This window comes from Fulmarus glacialis, unplaced genomic scaffold, assembly GCF_000690835.1.
Source record: "Fulmarus glacialis isolate BGI_N327 unplaced genomic scaffold, ASM69083v1 scaffold430, whole genome shotgun sequence".
NCBI lineage: Eukaryota > Metazoa > Chordata > Aves > Procellariiformes > Procellariidae > Fulmarus > Fulmarus glacialis.
This window is the reverse complement of record NW_009186857.1, coordinates 45,802-61,972: the sequence shown is the minus strand read 5'-3', so window position 1 is coordinate 61,972 and position 16,171 is coordinate 45,802. Positions and strand designations below refer to the sequence as shown.

General features: G+C 45.9%; 1 protein-coding gene across 1 annotated transcript in view; it reads right to left on the bottom strand.

The window, feature by feature from the left end:
• The window catches only part of SFXN5 (sideroflexin 5), a 93,192-nt gene that overhangs the window by 38,384 nt on the left and 38,637 nt on the right, over window positions 1-16,171 (bottom strand). Inside the window, exons 8-10 of the mRNA XM_009572723.1 lie at window positions 15,790-15,843; window positions 13,077-13,133; window positions 12,144-12,209 (exon numbers count right to left, since the gene is read on the bottom strand). Coding sequence (XP_009571018.1) covers window positions 12,144-12,209; window positions 13,077-13,133; window positions 15,790-15,843 — 177 coding nt within the window. The remainder of the gene's footprint in view (window positions 1-12,143; window positions 12,210-13,076; window positions 13,134-15,789; window positions 15,844-16,171) is intronic.

Sequence of the window (16,171 nt, the reverse complement as noted above, 5' to 3'; positions counted from 1 at the left end):
AATGCGCAAACAAAACCCAACAGCCCCAAACTGGGAATTTTAGGCCGAAAATGGAAGTCTTTAGCAATGCCTGGCCAAAAAGTTTTCAGCCAAAAATGCAGCAAAATTAAAAAAAAATTCAGCCAAAGCCAAAAACCTGCCAGCAAATAGTGATTTGGGGGCCTTAAAAAAAAGAAAAAGAAAAGAAAAGAAAAGAAAAGCAAAGCATGGGAGAACATATTTTGCAAGCTGATACATTATACATGCATCCGCACTGCATCTCGTCTTTTTGGAGGCTGAGAGGAAGATGTTGAGAAGCACAACTGCTGGGTAAGCCCTGCATAAGTAGAGTGCCGGTTTTCAAAACCCATGGAGTGTTTCCAGAGCCCCACAAGGCTTTCACCAAGACCCCAAGCAACAACCCTTCCTCCTCTCCTCAGCCACCGTGACTCTAGCACTGAGCCCAAGAGAACCACGGTGGTTCTTCTTAGTCTGGGCAAGAATGAGGGTTTTGTCTTAATCTTCTTCCCCCTCAAAAATGACTGAATGATATTTTTTTTTTTTTACATTTTCCTAGTGCTGGGATGCGTATTTGCAAAATCTGAATGCTTCCAGAAACTGTAAAGCAGTCTAGAACAGGTGGCTTTAAGAGCAGAAGTAAGACAGTCTTAAGCCTGGCTTTGCTGGTACTGCCCCATGGATTCAGGTATTTATAGCCTGGATACAGTTCATCTGTGTAGATGACAAATTTTGTTGGGTTTGCAGCCTCTGCTTGTAGGTTTGATGGAAGGATTTGACCGTGAAGTGGAGGAGCAGCAGCTTTTGAAACAGAAAAGATGAGTCTGGGAGAGACACCGCTGTGAGGCTAGTGGTAATAAAAGCATTTTACTTTCAGATTCAATTTGGTGCTGCAGATGAACTCGCTCCTCCACTTACAGCAACCACCCCGCTGTGAATATGAAATTAAATGTTGCTACAGATTTAAATCCAATCTCCCAAATTCCCAACACAAGGACGAGATTTAGGAAACTAATGAGGGTTTGTTTTTTACAGTTTTGAAATTGCTTTAGCCACTCTTTCCCGCAGGTTATGAAGTGGGATGAGGGTAAACAGGTCAAGGAGAGCATCCAACCACGAGCAGGTACTCCTCAATCTCAGACCACCGTAAGCAAAAGGGCCATCAACAAGGAGAGCTTAATGAGTTTAATTCCTAGGGGCTGGCCAAAGAACGCTGACTATCGAGGCAAATTCATCACTAAGAAAACAACTGCAGGAGTATTATTATTATCATCACCCTGCCTACAGCCTGAGTCACAGATCTGGGATCTACAACACTGGCTCTGTACAAACACGTAACAGAGAGTCAGGTGGGATTCATCACACCAAACGTGATAGAATCATAGAATCATTTAGGTTGGAAAAGACCTTTAAGATCATCGAGTCCAACCGTGAACCTAACACTGCCAGGTCCACCACTAAACCATGTCCCTAAGCACCACATCTACACTTCTTTTAAATACCTCCAGGGATGGTGACTCCACCACTTCCCTGGGCAGCCTGTTCCAGTGCTTGACAACCCTTTCGGTGAAGAAAATTCTCCTAACACCCAATCTAAACCTCCCCTGGCACAACTTGAGGCTGCTTCCTCTTGTCCTACGGGCTCCTTTCGCAGCCCAGCGCAGAGAAATGAGCCTTTTTAAGGGTTTTTATTCTCCTCCCAAGACAGACATTTACGGGTGCTCACGCGAAATGTCCCCAACAGTGCCCATTCATCCCTGCTAACTATCAAAGGAGTCCAAGGATGGAGCTCAAATGAAGATACCTACACTGGTGATGTCTCAACTCAGGCAAGACAAGTTCTCCTCCTTGCAGCTGGGAGCTCTGGGCATGGATTTGCAGTACTGGTTTCGGTGCAGGACTGGTTTGGGATATTCCTGCACTGTGACCTAGATTAGGGGACACATCCAGCTTTTTCAAATTGCCTATTTTTTTGAGGTTTCTTTCTCCACAGCACTTCCTTCATCTGGCTGACAGAGCACCTCAACAAGCCGGGGGAAGCTGGGCGCGGGGGATACATTACACCGCGACGGCTGCTAACATCCCGCAACGAGAAACCGGGGCTGAACGCTGCCAATGGGAGAGCAACCTTGCTCAGGGCTCTACTACGCCTCTGCCCTTCCTCCCTCCCTCTTCTTCAAGTGCCAAGAATTCCTGCTATTTATTTTGCTACCGGTTTTGTCTTCAGCATCAACAACGTTATCTCAGCAGAAGGACAGAGTTTGCAGCGTTGCCGTACTTGAAGCCATACCATCAGACACCGTCACAGAGTCACCGTGTAGTAATAAACCAAGATTTCTGTTTCCTTTTCTTTTCCTTCTTGTCTCAAAAAGTTCTGACCTCATGTCCGCCAAGACATGAATTTTAAAAGCACAGGAATTTTTTAAAAAAATCCCTGCTTTTTTTTTTTTCCCCCCTTTATGACTGCTAAGATTTTTGAAGCCTGAGCGATGGCTTTTGAATGCCTAAAGTTGGCAACGACCAAGCCATTTGACAAAGGTCTAACCCTACTCTTCTTAAACCAGTTCTAGAGCAGTAAACACATCAGCATTCAAGAAGTTATTTCACTTAATTGTGAGAGGGAATTTTTATAAAATAAAGGAATATTAGGAGTCCAGTCAGCAAGGTGGACATCGGTTGGTAGATGATGCCACCTAAACGTCGCTGAGCAGCTCTGTAGACTTCAGTAACTACGTTGGTGAGATCTCCACTGGTTTAAGGGATTCAACTTTTCCAGGTTCCAGTAGCCTTGGGGCAACCCTGACCACTGCAGTTGGAGCTGGCTCCTCGAAGTGACTTAGAAAGTCAACTTGGAAGGAGGGACTGGCTCCAAAGCAGCTTATCCTTCAGCCCTCAAATCACCAGATTGCTGAATTAGAACACTAATTGGATCTGATGAGTCCCATACAACCAAACTTAAGAAAAGAGCATTAGGAGAAGGAAGGAAAAAAATCATTCATTAGGGCTGAGAGGTGAAGACGGAGGCAGAGAGATGGAAAACTGGGCTGTTTACCAACTGGAGCTTTACCAAGTCAAGGAGAACAGAATGGAGGAGTATTAGGGAAGGGAAAGCAATAACAATCTGAGTGGAGAAGCAAGTTAGAGAGGAGCAAGAGTAAGGAAAGGAGGAAACTTGAATCACACCCAAGATGACTGCAGAAGGGATGACCGCAGTAGCCCCACAGTTGGATGCTTCAATGGAAGAAAATGGTGTAGTCTTGAGAAAGAAGCAAGATTGCAGGAGAGGTATGAGCAGGAAAAGAGGGGATTAATGCCGATAACGAGACAAACTTGATTTGGCAAATGATGGAAAAAGGAAGACGGCGGGGGTCCATGCCCAAGACAAGAGGTTGTTGTTTCAACATGGAGTTTTCCATGCATCTGGATCCTGTACAGAGGCAACCCCACACCCAGGCGCTGTGGGGCTGGGCTGGGGCGGAAGGAAAGGGCATGGATGAGAACCAATTTACTGGAAACAAAGACACACCAGTGAAACAAAGACACACCAGTGAAACAAAGACAGAAAACGCTGCAGAGAAGCACAAGGAGTTTGGAAGGCGGCAGTCGGCGAGGACCTGGCAGTTGCCATGTACTCCTGAGCCCAGAGGCAGGGTGACGGGCACCGGGTGCCTCCCTAGAGCACACAGTGTCTTTGCCTCCACTACGCCAAAGGCTTGAGGCTGTGCCTTTAGGAAACATCTGTTACAGCTCCAATGATTTATGGGCTCGATGGAGGAATCGCCAGGCTGAGTTTCCAGTCTGAGTGGTCATACCACTCTCTTCTGGTCTCTTCTGGTATCTGGACTTGGTGTCTGTGAATCATTAGAAAAGAGGAGGTGCAGAAATGGGAGGTTTTGAGCACAGATGTCCACATTTTAGAGCCGGGCACCACTTCATTTAAAAACTTTAAGCAGCAGACAGAAGCTTATCACCAGCTCCTCCATTCTACTGTGATTTTCCTCCTGATCCTAGCTCCCCACAACGGTTCACCTCCGAGGAGTCGCCCGGCCGTGCTCCATCCCCTCCCATCCCTCGCCCTACTTTGCACCGACTTCCTCCGGCTTCTAAGTGTTTCTTTACTGCCCTAAGTGGTGGATAGTCCTGAGGGCAGTGGGTGGCCTCCCGCCCCGTCTCACAAGCTGATTACGGGCATCACACCAAATTCGCAGGCTGTCAATGCAGCCGCTCCACACGGCTCACAAACAATTATCAGGAAGAAGGAGCTGGGATTAGAAAAATCCACAGGGGCACCTCCACCTAGAGAGGAGAGTGAAAAATTGCATCCGTGTGTGTGTGTGTGCGAGTTAAGCGTGCAATGGGAGCGGGGAAGGAGGAACAACCCATGGCCGGTGGCACTGATGGCACGGGAAGGAGCAGGGTTGCTGCCCCGGAGCGCTGCGGGCGAGGATGCTCTCCTTGCCCCGAGTCGCACGCAGTTGAGACTGAAAACTTGGTCTAACAAGCTCCTGACCTTCCTGAACATGGGGGGGGAAAAAAAAAACAAAATCAAGATCCTGTTTTTTTTATTGCTCATGAATTTTATAAGTGTAATGAGCCAGCACAACTCTAATTCATCTAATTAAAGTTCTTAGATTCTCCTTCTAGCTTTGGTTAGACACCCTCAAGCATCGCCTAGCTTTATTTTAAAGGACAGACCTGTAAATGTAACTTTTTACTACTCTCACTCCCCGGCGTCAGAAAATTTTTAAACCCGCTATCGGAGGAAACGTATCCCTTGTAAATGGTACCAGCGATACAGTTCGCTGAGCTGTGGGAGTCAGGGCTGCAAGGGCAGGTATTGCCAAAGCCGGCTGTGACACAACCTTTACAATGCTAATATTATATCTTAGGCTAATAATCTTAGGCTTGAACAGTCTTCACCTCTCAGCTTCTTTAGGAGAAGAAAAAGAAGATCTTTCTGGCTGAAATCCTACGGGGTCATGAGAACATCTTGGATTGTAAGGGATGTTTTCAAGACAAAGCACATTTTGATTTTGCCAAATGCTAACTTTTTTGGGGGGGAAATTCAGCTTGTTTAAAAATATCATTTTTGCAATGTCCGTTTGTCCAGAAGCAGCCTCTGCTTTAATCTGATCTCTCAGACCCACACAGGGCTTTGCTGATTAAACTTCTACACAACTTTTTTTTTTCTGATACAGCTAAATATAAAATTTAGGAGTTATAATTTTTGTGTAACCTCTGTGCTCAACCAGTTCCGACTGCAGCTAAGATTCCTGCACAAATTATAATCTATTAACCCCGAGGGAATACAACCAAAAATCTCAAAGACAAATTACAGTGTTTCAAGAATTCAGAAGCTTTGCAGAAACCCTACAGTAACTACAGGAGTCCCCAAAAAGCTGTATTTTCTTGGAAATAACATCACCAAGGCTACTGTACAGAAGAAAGTTGCCCCAGGATGACTTACTAAGACACCTGCATCAGAGAGGAGTGATTTCCCACTGCGAGAGCAGGAATTTGAGTCTCAGAGCATCTAGGTTTGAGTTTCTGCTCTGAAGAGCTTCCTACATCGGTCCCGACACCAAGTCACGTAGCTTCTGTCTCTGTTTCCCAACCGTGCAACAGAGCTGAGAACGAAGCCCAACCTCCCAGGGGCACCCCAAAGATCTGCAGGGGCTCCTGTACAGTGTGCTGGAGGCTACTGCAGCACATACGTTACACCATAGCGAGACCTCTGCCCTTTGCTCCTGTCCAAGTGATCTAATTGCATTTAGCTTCAGCAGATTGTTGCTGGTTTCTTCTTTGAACTCCTGTTGTGGGCTCGTGGAGGCACCAGCCTTCAGTGGGCAGGTAGGCAGAGGCAGCTGGAGGGACTAACCTCCACCTTGGCTCTGCTGGTTGCAACCACAGATTCACCTAAGCCATCTTTTTCTTTGCCCAAAGCCAAGAAGAACTCGCACACTCCATTTCTGCACAGCCACTGTCGGGACAAGAGGGGTGACGAGCAGCTGAAGGGAGGCAACACCTCCAACTGCTGCAGCAGTTCGCTGGATGAAAACGTGTCTGAATCCACAAACCAAGATCAAGAGTATCAGGGGTCCTAAAACTGACTTATATGAATGCTTTTTTCCCTTACGTTTTTCCAAGGAAAATAAGTATCACGGGATACCTCAGCAAACCAGATTAGGTCATTAAAACTGTCTTGCTTCTCTCCAGTTTTAGCCTAGTTTGTTTTTATACATATTCAAGTTTAACTCCATATATTTTCACAGTTTGTGAAAGCACCAGGTGCACACCATACAGTAAGCCAGAGCATCACTAAACCATACTGGCACTGGTTCCCTACCTCCACTGGCTTGTCTGGAGTCAGGATTTAGGGTCAGGAAGCACGGAGGCACTTTTAAAATGAAAAGACCTGGATCTGCCTGGGAAGAGATGCTTTAAACACCCTCCTGTACACCGCGACCAGCAGTGACTCCAAGGTGAGTCATTAGTAGCTGACAGCACCAAAGTTATTAATGGCATTAATCACCTGATTTTTTTAACCCAGGGTTACCCGGTAAGGTAAGCCAAAAGGAAACATTCAAGTCCTGGGCAGGTACATTTTAAGTGTATGGATCATTACAAAATATACAGCCTGGCTGGCAGTCATGGTTACCTGACATTGCATCTCTATCTTTTATACAAAAGACGACAATACACCTACTTTTGTCAGAATTTAGCTCAGGTTGCTAAGTGAGAACAACGTATTTATTTGCCTCTGTACTGACAAGACCATAAATCCCAAACTTGCACTTAATAAAAGCCTTCAAACCCCAGTATATTTGAAAGGGGAAGGAGGGAGCCTGGCTACTTTATTAATTGGGGAAAACCCCACCGTCCCTCCACTTAAGAGGTGCCTGATCTCAAAAACACGTGGTTTTGCTTCCCCTTTCCTCGGGGGAGAATCGAACCCCTACCACGAGGGGGAAGCTCAGTGCCATTGTGCCTAGGCAGTCACGATAGACATTCCCTGGTTAAGTCACATACACCTATATATGTAAAACACACTCTGTATGCCTGCCAGGCTTGCTGCGGTCTAACTAGAGCCCATCCCGTCAACAGGGGAGGACAATGCCAGCAGTACCGATGTACGTGGCACCTCCGGGGTACACGGAGCGGACAACTGATGGACAACGAGCTAATGACCTGGGCACCAAGCCGAGCGACAAAACACTGCTTACTGGGAGACGTCAGATACGTGGCCAAATATACTGGCAGAAGAGAGAAACCCCTTGAAGAGTCTGCACGGGGTCTTCAACGTCACAAGGAGCAAGATTTGGAGCCGGTCTTGGCAGAACACGAAGCCGTGATCGTGGAAATTAAAAACCTGATGTATAAAGCTCTGATCCAGACTACGGAAACCAACGGCAATAACACCACTGCTGTGAAATGCTTCAAGGAGGACGTATGGAGAAACCCAACGGCTCCCCACCATGGGCTCCAGGTGAGACAACCCCTGGGCTAACACCAGCGGTCTCCAGTCTGCTGGTCTCAGCACCAGCGAGAACCCAGAAACCAGAGAGCGTCTGCTCACAGCCCTTGCCTGGATTTGGTTTAATTTGCAGGTATTTAATTGCAGGTGCAAGAATCACTTCTGACTTCAAACCGAAGTTACAGTCTAAGACCATAGTACTGAAGAGCTGAATCAGATGCAAAAGGGATCAGCAATACAGTAAAATCAAGTTTGGATCTGAAACTAAGAAACCTACTTATAAAACACGTATAAAACAGTTATTAACAATAAAATTGGTTTTGATTACATAGCTTTTTTAACCTTTTAAAAGCGTGACAAAACTAGCAGAGAGCAAGAGTGTGCGTGTGTGTGTGCCTGCTGAAAAGGGTTTCTGTATAATTACAAGCCCTCCGATCAGTATAGCTCTTGGCGCTAGAATATTTGTGGGGACAAAAAAAACCCATTTAAAATATGCTTGGTCTTTCTCAAGTCTTTTTACTACTCTCTGCCTTTGTTTGCCTTGCTTAGGAAAACCAGCTGGTATTAATTGCGCTTCGTACACCACCATCATGAACAGCAGCCAGATATCAGAAAATAAGGCCTAATCACAGGAATCCGCTCAATTGTTTAAAAAAACCCCCCAAAACAATTACTGTTCAGTGTTCGGAAAAGCAGTAAAACGAAAGCAATCAAAAGAAAAGGCAGGAAGGAGGCTGGTGTATGGAGAATGTGATAAAAATAAACTACAATCACAGAAGGAGAAACAGAAATCTAGGTTACTTAACGGTAATCAGACTCCTCTAAACATATTGTCTGCCGCAAGCAAAGCTCGGAGATGTTGCCTGCTCGTGCGGAGTGCGTAGCCCAGGTCTTGGCATGTGCCCGGTGGCAGAGACGGTGCAGAAGTGTCACGTAAGAAGTTAGAGATGGAAGAGATCTGTTATCTCAGCCTTTTCACCTTTTTCCTCGCACTCAGTCTTAAAATTATCCCTTCTGATGTCTTTGCTAGCTTTACTTCAAGTGATGGCTTCACCTGAGTACTGCATGGGAGAAGACATAAAATTCTGGACCTGGCACAGCTTTCCTTGCCTGAAGCTATGCTGTGAATTGTGTTGAGCTGGGAGTAGGTGGGAAAAAAAAAGGAATTTTGGAGAAAAAATATTGAAATACTGAAAAATATTGAAAAAAAGAATATTGATTCCTCAAAAAACTCATCCTGAAGCGCTGCAAATCAGGAGTCCCAGATGTAGCACTGGACCTAAGAGAGAAGCATTGACTCTCTCTGACAGCAATTCCTCTCTCTCTAAAATGGGAAAAGAATCAGGTTATTTGCAAAGATTTGCTAAGACTTCTAGTTTAATTGCAAGAAGTGTAAAGCCAAAATCTGCTCTTCTGTATGCGTGAGAAAGCAATTTTTTTGTCCCTCTCGTTAGATAAAGACACGGAGGTTGCAGACGATGGGAAGCACAATCACAAGTCAACTGATCTGTCATTTCGTGAGCCTTCTCCCCGCGTCGCTTGCCAACTGCAAACATGGAAGGGGCTCGCTTTAATTAATACCGGGTCTCAGCAGACCACTGGAGGCAGTGGCACTTGTTTTCAGGTCATCTGGTCCTAATAGGCTCACACTGGGAGGTGATTTGTTGCTAACTGACAGCAGAGATCAGTTAATGAGGGCTGAGGCCTTACAATCCATCGTAATGAACCTCAGGGCTATTTCTATATTATTTGTCATCATCATTTAAAAAAAAAAAAAAAACAAAAAAAAACGCTTGAGGAGATGCTGGTTATTAATCCAGATATTTACAATATAAAAATCACTCCCTGCTCTGCAGGATTTTCCCTGAGCTGCTCTGCATCGGGAATTGAGCACGCAATAAGCGGTGCTAAGGATTATCAGGACACAAGCTATTCTGCGGTAACACACACGTCGGTAGCGTCCCCAACGGCTCGTCTACATGACGACATCGGTGCACAGTGACTTCCTCTCATTTTCGCACACCCTACGTGCCATAGCATGCTCCACTTTGGAAGCAGACCTCCTTCCAACATCAGGAAGGAGAAAGCATCCATGAAGGCTGCCGCCTTTCCTCGCTCCCCCAACTACATCGATGGATCTAAGCAAAGCTCCTGCCTCCCCGTAACAACATTCTGACTCTCAGAGCACCAGAGCTACAAACCCACTGCTATTACAGAGCTCATGGTACTCTTTGCACACGCTAAGGGCATCCCAGTGGAAGCCCAGTCTGGTGGGGGCATCGTGGCACTTACACAAGAAAGCAGCAACACCTTCTCGGCATCTGCACCACTGAAGGAAGATTTCCTCTTGCACAAGCTTGAAATGCTGTAACTACAGAATACCGTGGCATCATCTTTCCTTGTGGTGCTTTTAAAACTGTCCCTGTAATGGCCAGCCGAGGCGTGCAAGATAACCAGGCACTGGGGCTGCTGCTGGAGATGCACCTACAAGTTATGTGGACAGATAAATCCCAGCATCGTTTCGGTTTCTGCATTTATTCAAAGCTTGTTGCTCTCTACAGACCACCGGGTCCTTCACCACCAGGGAGCAAACGGTACAACTAACGGAGGTGCAAACCACCACGGGACGAAGAGCTGATCTACCATCAGCAGACTGATGAGCCACCCACGTGTCACCAGCGGTGACAGCCACCCTGCAGTAACAGCAGGCCGCTGCTGGTTTGCTGTAATTTCTTTTATCTACAAGTCTTGTCAGTTTTTCACACTGCTTCAGAAAAAGAGTGTTTCTCACAGCACCACTGATGGTCACTTCTGCACTCTGAACCTATCCTTCTGCTTCAGCTCCTTTGCAGTCAGCCTAGGAGAAACCAGAGATTTTAAAGACCTACATCAGGTGTCCCAACATGGACATCTCCGCTCACCGCCCAAGTGGTTTCCTTACCAAAGCCTGTCAGCTTCTCAGGGTGACAAAACTCTGCCAACATCACTTCTCCGTGTCTCCTGCCCTCTATCTGCCTCTGTTGCCAAAATGGAGAGGAGCATTAATGCCAACAACGTGGAACCAGTCATCATCCCTCTGCTGCAGCTGCGCTGGAGGTTGGAAGGCAGGTTGTGAGCGGCAGCAGCACATCAAGCTGGAGAGCTTCACTTTACTAATTGACAAGGTGGAAAAAATCCTGACCTAAGGACCGAGGAGGACAGTCCAGCTCTTCCATGTTACACTGGGAAACAGTGGACAGAGAACGGCTGCTAACAGAAGTGCTGAGGTTGGTGGGATGGGGACTCAGATTGTACTTCAGCTGCAAAAGCGTGGAGCTGGTGGGGACACAACTTCATGGGGTTATGAAGCGTGGGAGCTCACGCCAATGCAAGTCTGGTCTCTGTGCACAGTCTGGGTTAATTCTGCAGTGAAGGGCTAATACAGGTGACACAGAGGAGCAGTACGGCAACCAGCGAGCAAGCCGAGCCAGCAATACGGAAAACTATCAAGCAGAAGCATATCCAATAAAATGGAGAGTTTCCACTCAAAACTGCAAGGCACTTCACCAATTCTACCCCCTTTGCTGCCACTGGTGCAAAGCTGTCTGGCAGCTGCAGGAGAACACAGATACGCTTTGTGCAGACTTTCTGCTGTCCACTGATGTGCCAAACTGCTCACTGCCAGCTCCCAGCCAGGAGCTCCTGCCTCCACAGTTCTCCTAACAATCCACAGCCTGCTCTAGACAAACATTTTACCTTCTAAAGAAGTCTAAACAAGCCCATGCAGCTTTTTCTCCAAAGGTGAATTGGGGAACCTGGGTACAAACGATGTGGTGACCAGGCTGAGGGCTGACCTCCTCCCATGGCACAGTCTGCAGAAAAAATGCCTGGAAATGGATGTCTGTGGCTTGAGAAAGAGGAAAAAAGGCTTGGCCAGAGGAAAAAAATACAAACTGCTGTAGGATCTTTAATGTCCCAGCAGAAAAGGTACAACTATACGTTTCAGAGGCTTATTTGAAAACCCAATGTAAGAAATAACTTCCATAAGTTGCTCCTGAAAAATGTACCTGCTTCCTTGGGAATTAGCTGCCCCTGCTAAAGATGTCAACTTGTGCTTCTGGGAAATCTGGGTATTAAAAGCCTGACGACTGCACTACAAGACCACCCATATTAAAAGCTCCTCTCATAGATTACTTCAGATACGAGTTGAACACACTGTTTCCAGGTGAAAGATGTCATTTCGAGCACCGTGGTTCTTTCAATTCAAGGTGCTGACCCACCAGAGGAATATCTCCAAAAGCCTGCCTCTGTTCAGCATGGCAGCTGTCACACTATCACTCTGCAGCCTCAAAGTCACTCTTTCAACTTGGACTAGGCTAATTCACCACGAGTTAATGCACATGTGGATAATCTGAGTTCACCCAGCAGCAAAGCCACGGTGCAGAGACCCAGGCAGCGCACGGTGCAGAACGTGCTGGAAGCCATCAGCGGTAGAAGTCTCCTTCTGCTGAAAAGTTTGGGCATGCATGGACAGAGACACCTCATGGTTAAAATATTTTCTGGTTATGTAGACTGAATTCTGTCAATTAAAAGATAAACATGCTTGGCAATTCAAACAAACACCTCAAAAGCACTGCAGTACTACTGTAAGGGAGCAGTTACTTAGTAGTGAAATATATAAAGCGTTACCCACTGCTATTGAGACAGCACTTATGACAGCTCCCAAGTAGCCCTGGATGAACTTGGATGTCGGAGAAGGCTTTGGAAAGAAAAACAAAACATATTTTCAATAAACAAACTTCTGGTTATTAAGATGTAACCAAGCTTTTTTGTTTGTTTTGGTTTTGTTTTATTTGTTTTAAACCAGAGACAGGTTTAATTTTGTCATATTGTTCTGTGACACATGGTCTGTCATCTAGCAGTGGCAAAAGCAAGGAAAATTGTAGCCCAATGAACAAGGTTAAAGGGAATGGAAAATTAATTGGCATTAAAATCATAATAATAGCAGCTTAAAGGAAGTATGTGAATGAAATTCAGCAAATGGTACAAAATTAGCATTCTTATACACTAGTGATGAACCCCAAACTCTCCACATTAAATATTTGTCTTTGAAATGTTATCTCATTGAGCTGGATGGTTTCCAACCCAGCTTCCCAGCTTGAGCTTCCCACATCCCAACACGGGATGAATGAAGGCTGAAGCGATGGAAGAGAGCAGGAACAGCCCCACCACTTCCCAGTACCACTGCTGGTAGCACATATAAAGTCCTCGGGAGACAGCAGCATGATCATAGAGCCACCTTCTGCTATCCAAAATCCCAGATACCATTTTGCTTTGTGCTCATTTGCATACCAAATTAAACCATTTCTTACCAGTTAGAACTATATACCGGTTCAGCTCAAAGGCATTGAGCGTTACACTTATGTGCCTCGAGTGATTTCAAGATCCTCATGCCATTTACAGCTGAGGTTTAAAATGGAAGTCTACACAGGAGAATGGCCAATCTACAAATTCATCACAGTGAGGACTCCGGAGTTTCTATTAACAGTGAAGAGACAAGACTTATGTTTCCGTGTCAAAACAGACCTAACGTGCTGCGCGCGCTGCATATGTTGGGTCTCCTCACCTTTGTCGCGTTGCGGTTTGCATAGTTGACGCAGGCATTGTGGCTCTGATTCAACCACTAAAGAGGGAACAAAAAGAGACAGGCATAAACATAACTTCACAAAAATTAAAAAAAATCTATAAATGTGGGAGTGCTGCAGGAAAACTCATCTCCCTTTGGACCTGCTCACAACTTGCCACCTCTTTTCAAAGGCTCATGCGTGTCCTACATCTGATTTAATGCCCTTCAAAGTGGGGAACAGAAGTCCCAAGGCACGCAGAGGGCAGCTCTGCTTTCCCTGCACGCTTGACGCGCAACTCTTCTCCTGGCCCAATCCACCTCCACACGACACCTCGGTGCTATTGGTCTTTATTTTCATCAGCACCAAATCCATACTGCTGTTAAGACGTAGCAGTAAGCCCAGTGGCCATTTCATCAGTCACTTATTAAGCTCCATGGTTCTCAAACAGAGGGTCATAGGAGGCTTCAGCTGAGGAACAGGAGATGAGCAGATGTACCATCTTAAGGATACGGATGCCACTAAATTGGTGTTTCTGTCCTCAACTTTTTGGAGCAGGATTTGTCACCAAAGCAGCGTGGCAGCCACTGGGGATGAGTAGCACCACACTCCTGAAGGGGTTTTGCCCACAGCAACTGCTGGCAATGTAAAGAACTTTATAGTTTTCATCCCCAAAACACCATGTTACCAGTTCAGAGCATGCCAGAACTGGAGTCCTCTCCAGCTGTGGCCAGAACTAAGATGGAGGAGGAGGAATGAAGTGAGGGTGAGGGGAGAGAGTGAAACAAGGCACTAAAACACGGGGATCAGCCCAGTCATCGCCGAGTTCATGGCCCAAGAGCACGCTTTTCCTTTTTTTTCCCTAGCCTGGAACTTTGGACCAAGCAAACCTTGCCTTTTTGTTTTCTTTAAATAATAATTTAAAAAAAAAAAAATTACAAAGTCAGCTTGCCAATATGTGCTGGAAATCTGCCTCAGTTTTCGAGATGCGGGGTTTTTTTTTTTTAACCCCCACAGCTCATATCTACATTAGCAGGTCCACAGGACCAGGCTAGTGCTAACCTGAGACATGTACATTTTGGGCATCAGCAACAACCGCTTCACTGTACGAGCCTGCTCCTATAGGACCCAGTGTTTGTTAATGCAGTAATATGCGTTGTCCCTAAATCCTATGCTATTTACCCGGATAAATCTCTTTTTCAGAGAGAGGTAGACACACTACTCAGATATTGTCCTTAAGCTAGAGTTTAAGCTGTCTTTAGGTTGAAGACATCCCCACTACCCGTTTCTTGACTCCATTGTCTTCCCAGGACACCCTCCTGGGCTTTTTGGGTGATGCCTCTCCAGGTTGCTACTCCTCCTACTTGCATTTTCCAGAAAGGGGTGACCCACGTGCCCATCACGGTGGAGGGAAGAGTTTGAGAGCCACTCGTCAAGCGGCAGTGGCTCAGACAGGCTACGACTGCCGGACTTGCCTGCTACGACTTCCTCCTTGAGTGGGCTCATTCTGGTTCTGTGTTTGAAATCTTCTTTCTAGTTTTAAAAGGATTATTCCATCCTTTTAAAGCCAAAAGTTTCTCCCAGCTATGCCGTGATGGTGGGAACAGGAGCTCCTCATGTAAACCATTTACAAGGCACCCAGCCCAAGCCAGCTATCCGGGCTGGTTCGCTCCTCACTCACGCAAGAGTAACTTCTCCAAAAGCCAACTTTTTCCATCGTAGATGTCTAAAAACAGGTGAGGCAAGTTGCCTTCAAAAATATGAATGAGTCTAGATGTCTCCAGCCACTATCCCACTCCCAGCAGGTAAAGCCACACGGCACAACTTATAGCTAGATACACCAAACCACGTACCAATATATTCTCCACGTACTGGCACGTACCAATATATTCTCAATTCTGCAGTCTTTCTAACACACTAGGCAGATCCCATTCTGCTTTGATATTTCTTAACTGCATAATTCTCTATCATCACTTACACTGTAGACAATAAAAAGACATTTGCAACTAAAAATAAGTCTGAAAGTAACTTGTTTTTGCATTTCAGTTAGTGCTGAAATTATACTTAAGTGGGGTGTTTACTATGGATAAAACTCATTCACGTGCACGCTTCCTCCCCTTACTCTTAATTCCCAGAATTTTAATGCGAAATAACACCAACGCCTCCCTACACACACACTTTTTTTCCCCAAACCCCCTGCAGCGCACTGAACGCAGAGGTTCTTGCCTTTGCAACGCACAGCTATTCGCAAAATTCCTCGGCACGGAGCCTCCCGCAGCCCCCAGCCCTGCACACACGTTGCACTTCCAACGGGAATTCACCAAGGAAGATCCCAACTACTTGACAGGGTGTCTTCAAAACAGCAGATAAAGGGCCTACATTTTCATGGAAGTACACACTATGCAATCATTTACACCTGTACAAAATGGGCCCAAAAAGCTGATTTTGAGATCCCGGGCTATTTTGCATCTCCCTTGCAATGGCACAAACTGCTGGGTGCTGGAAAGCGGACCCAACAGTTTGCTCACAGCCCATTCCAGACCTATCAAACCTTTCCCTGATTATATCCAGCCACATCATCTCCCCATGAACTAAAGCACTGCCAGTGCAGAAAAGCCACGTGCATCAGTTTGTCCTCTAGACACAAGTCAACGGCTGCTTTCCCGTCCGTCACGTTTTCCACCCGTTCAGTGCACGGTGGCAGACGAGTGTTACCTGCCAAAAAACAGTGGATGCCAGCGTCTGGTTGGGCAAGAGAAGACCAACAACCTGCAAGAGAAGAGATTTTTCTCATTAGCAAATGCATCGTTGGTTTGCTCTCAGTGCTCTTCTAGGCACGCAAACAGCAAACTTCTTTCTAATGACTTGAATAAATTACCTTCATTTAGGGCTTTATTTCATTATAGTCACTGAACTTCCCTTCAGCCTATTGTCACTCAATTTTCCAGTGGTGAAACTGGGTAACGTAGCTGCCCGTGAAAGCTTTACATCTTTAATTATTGCTTGCAACGCACCTTGAAAAAAGTCTGGCAGCAGATACTGTCCAAAGATTAGTTCATTAAAATATAATCAATTCTTTAATCCAGGTATTTCTGGA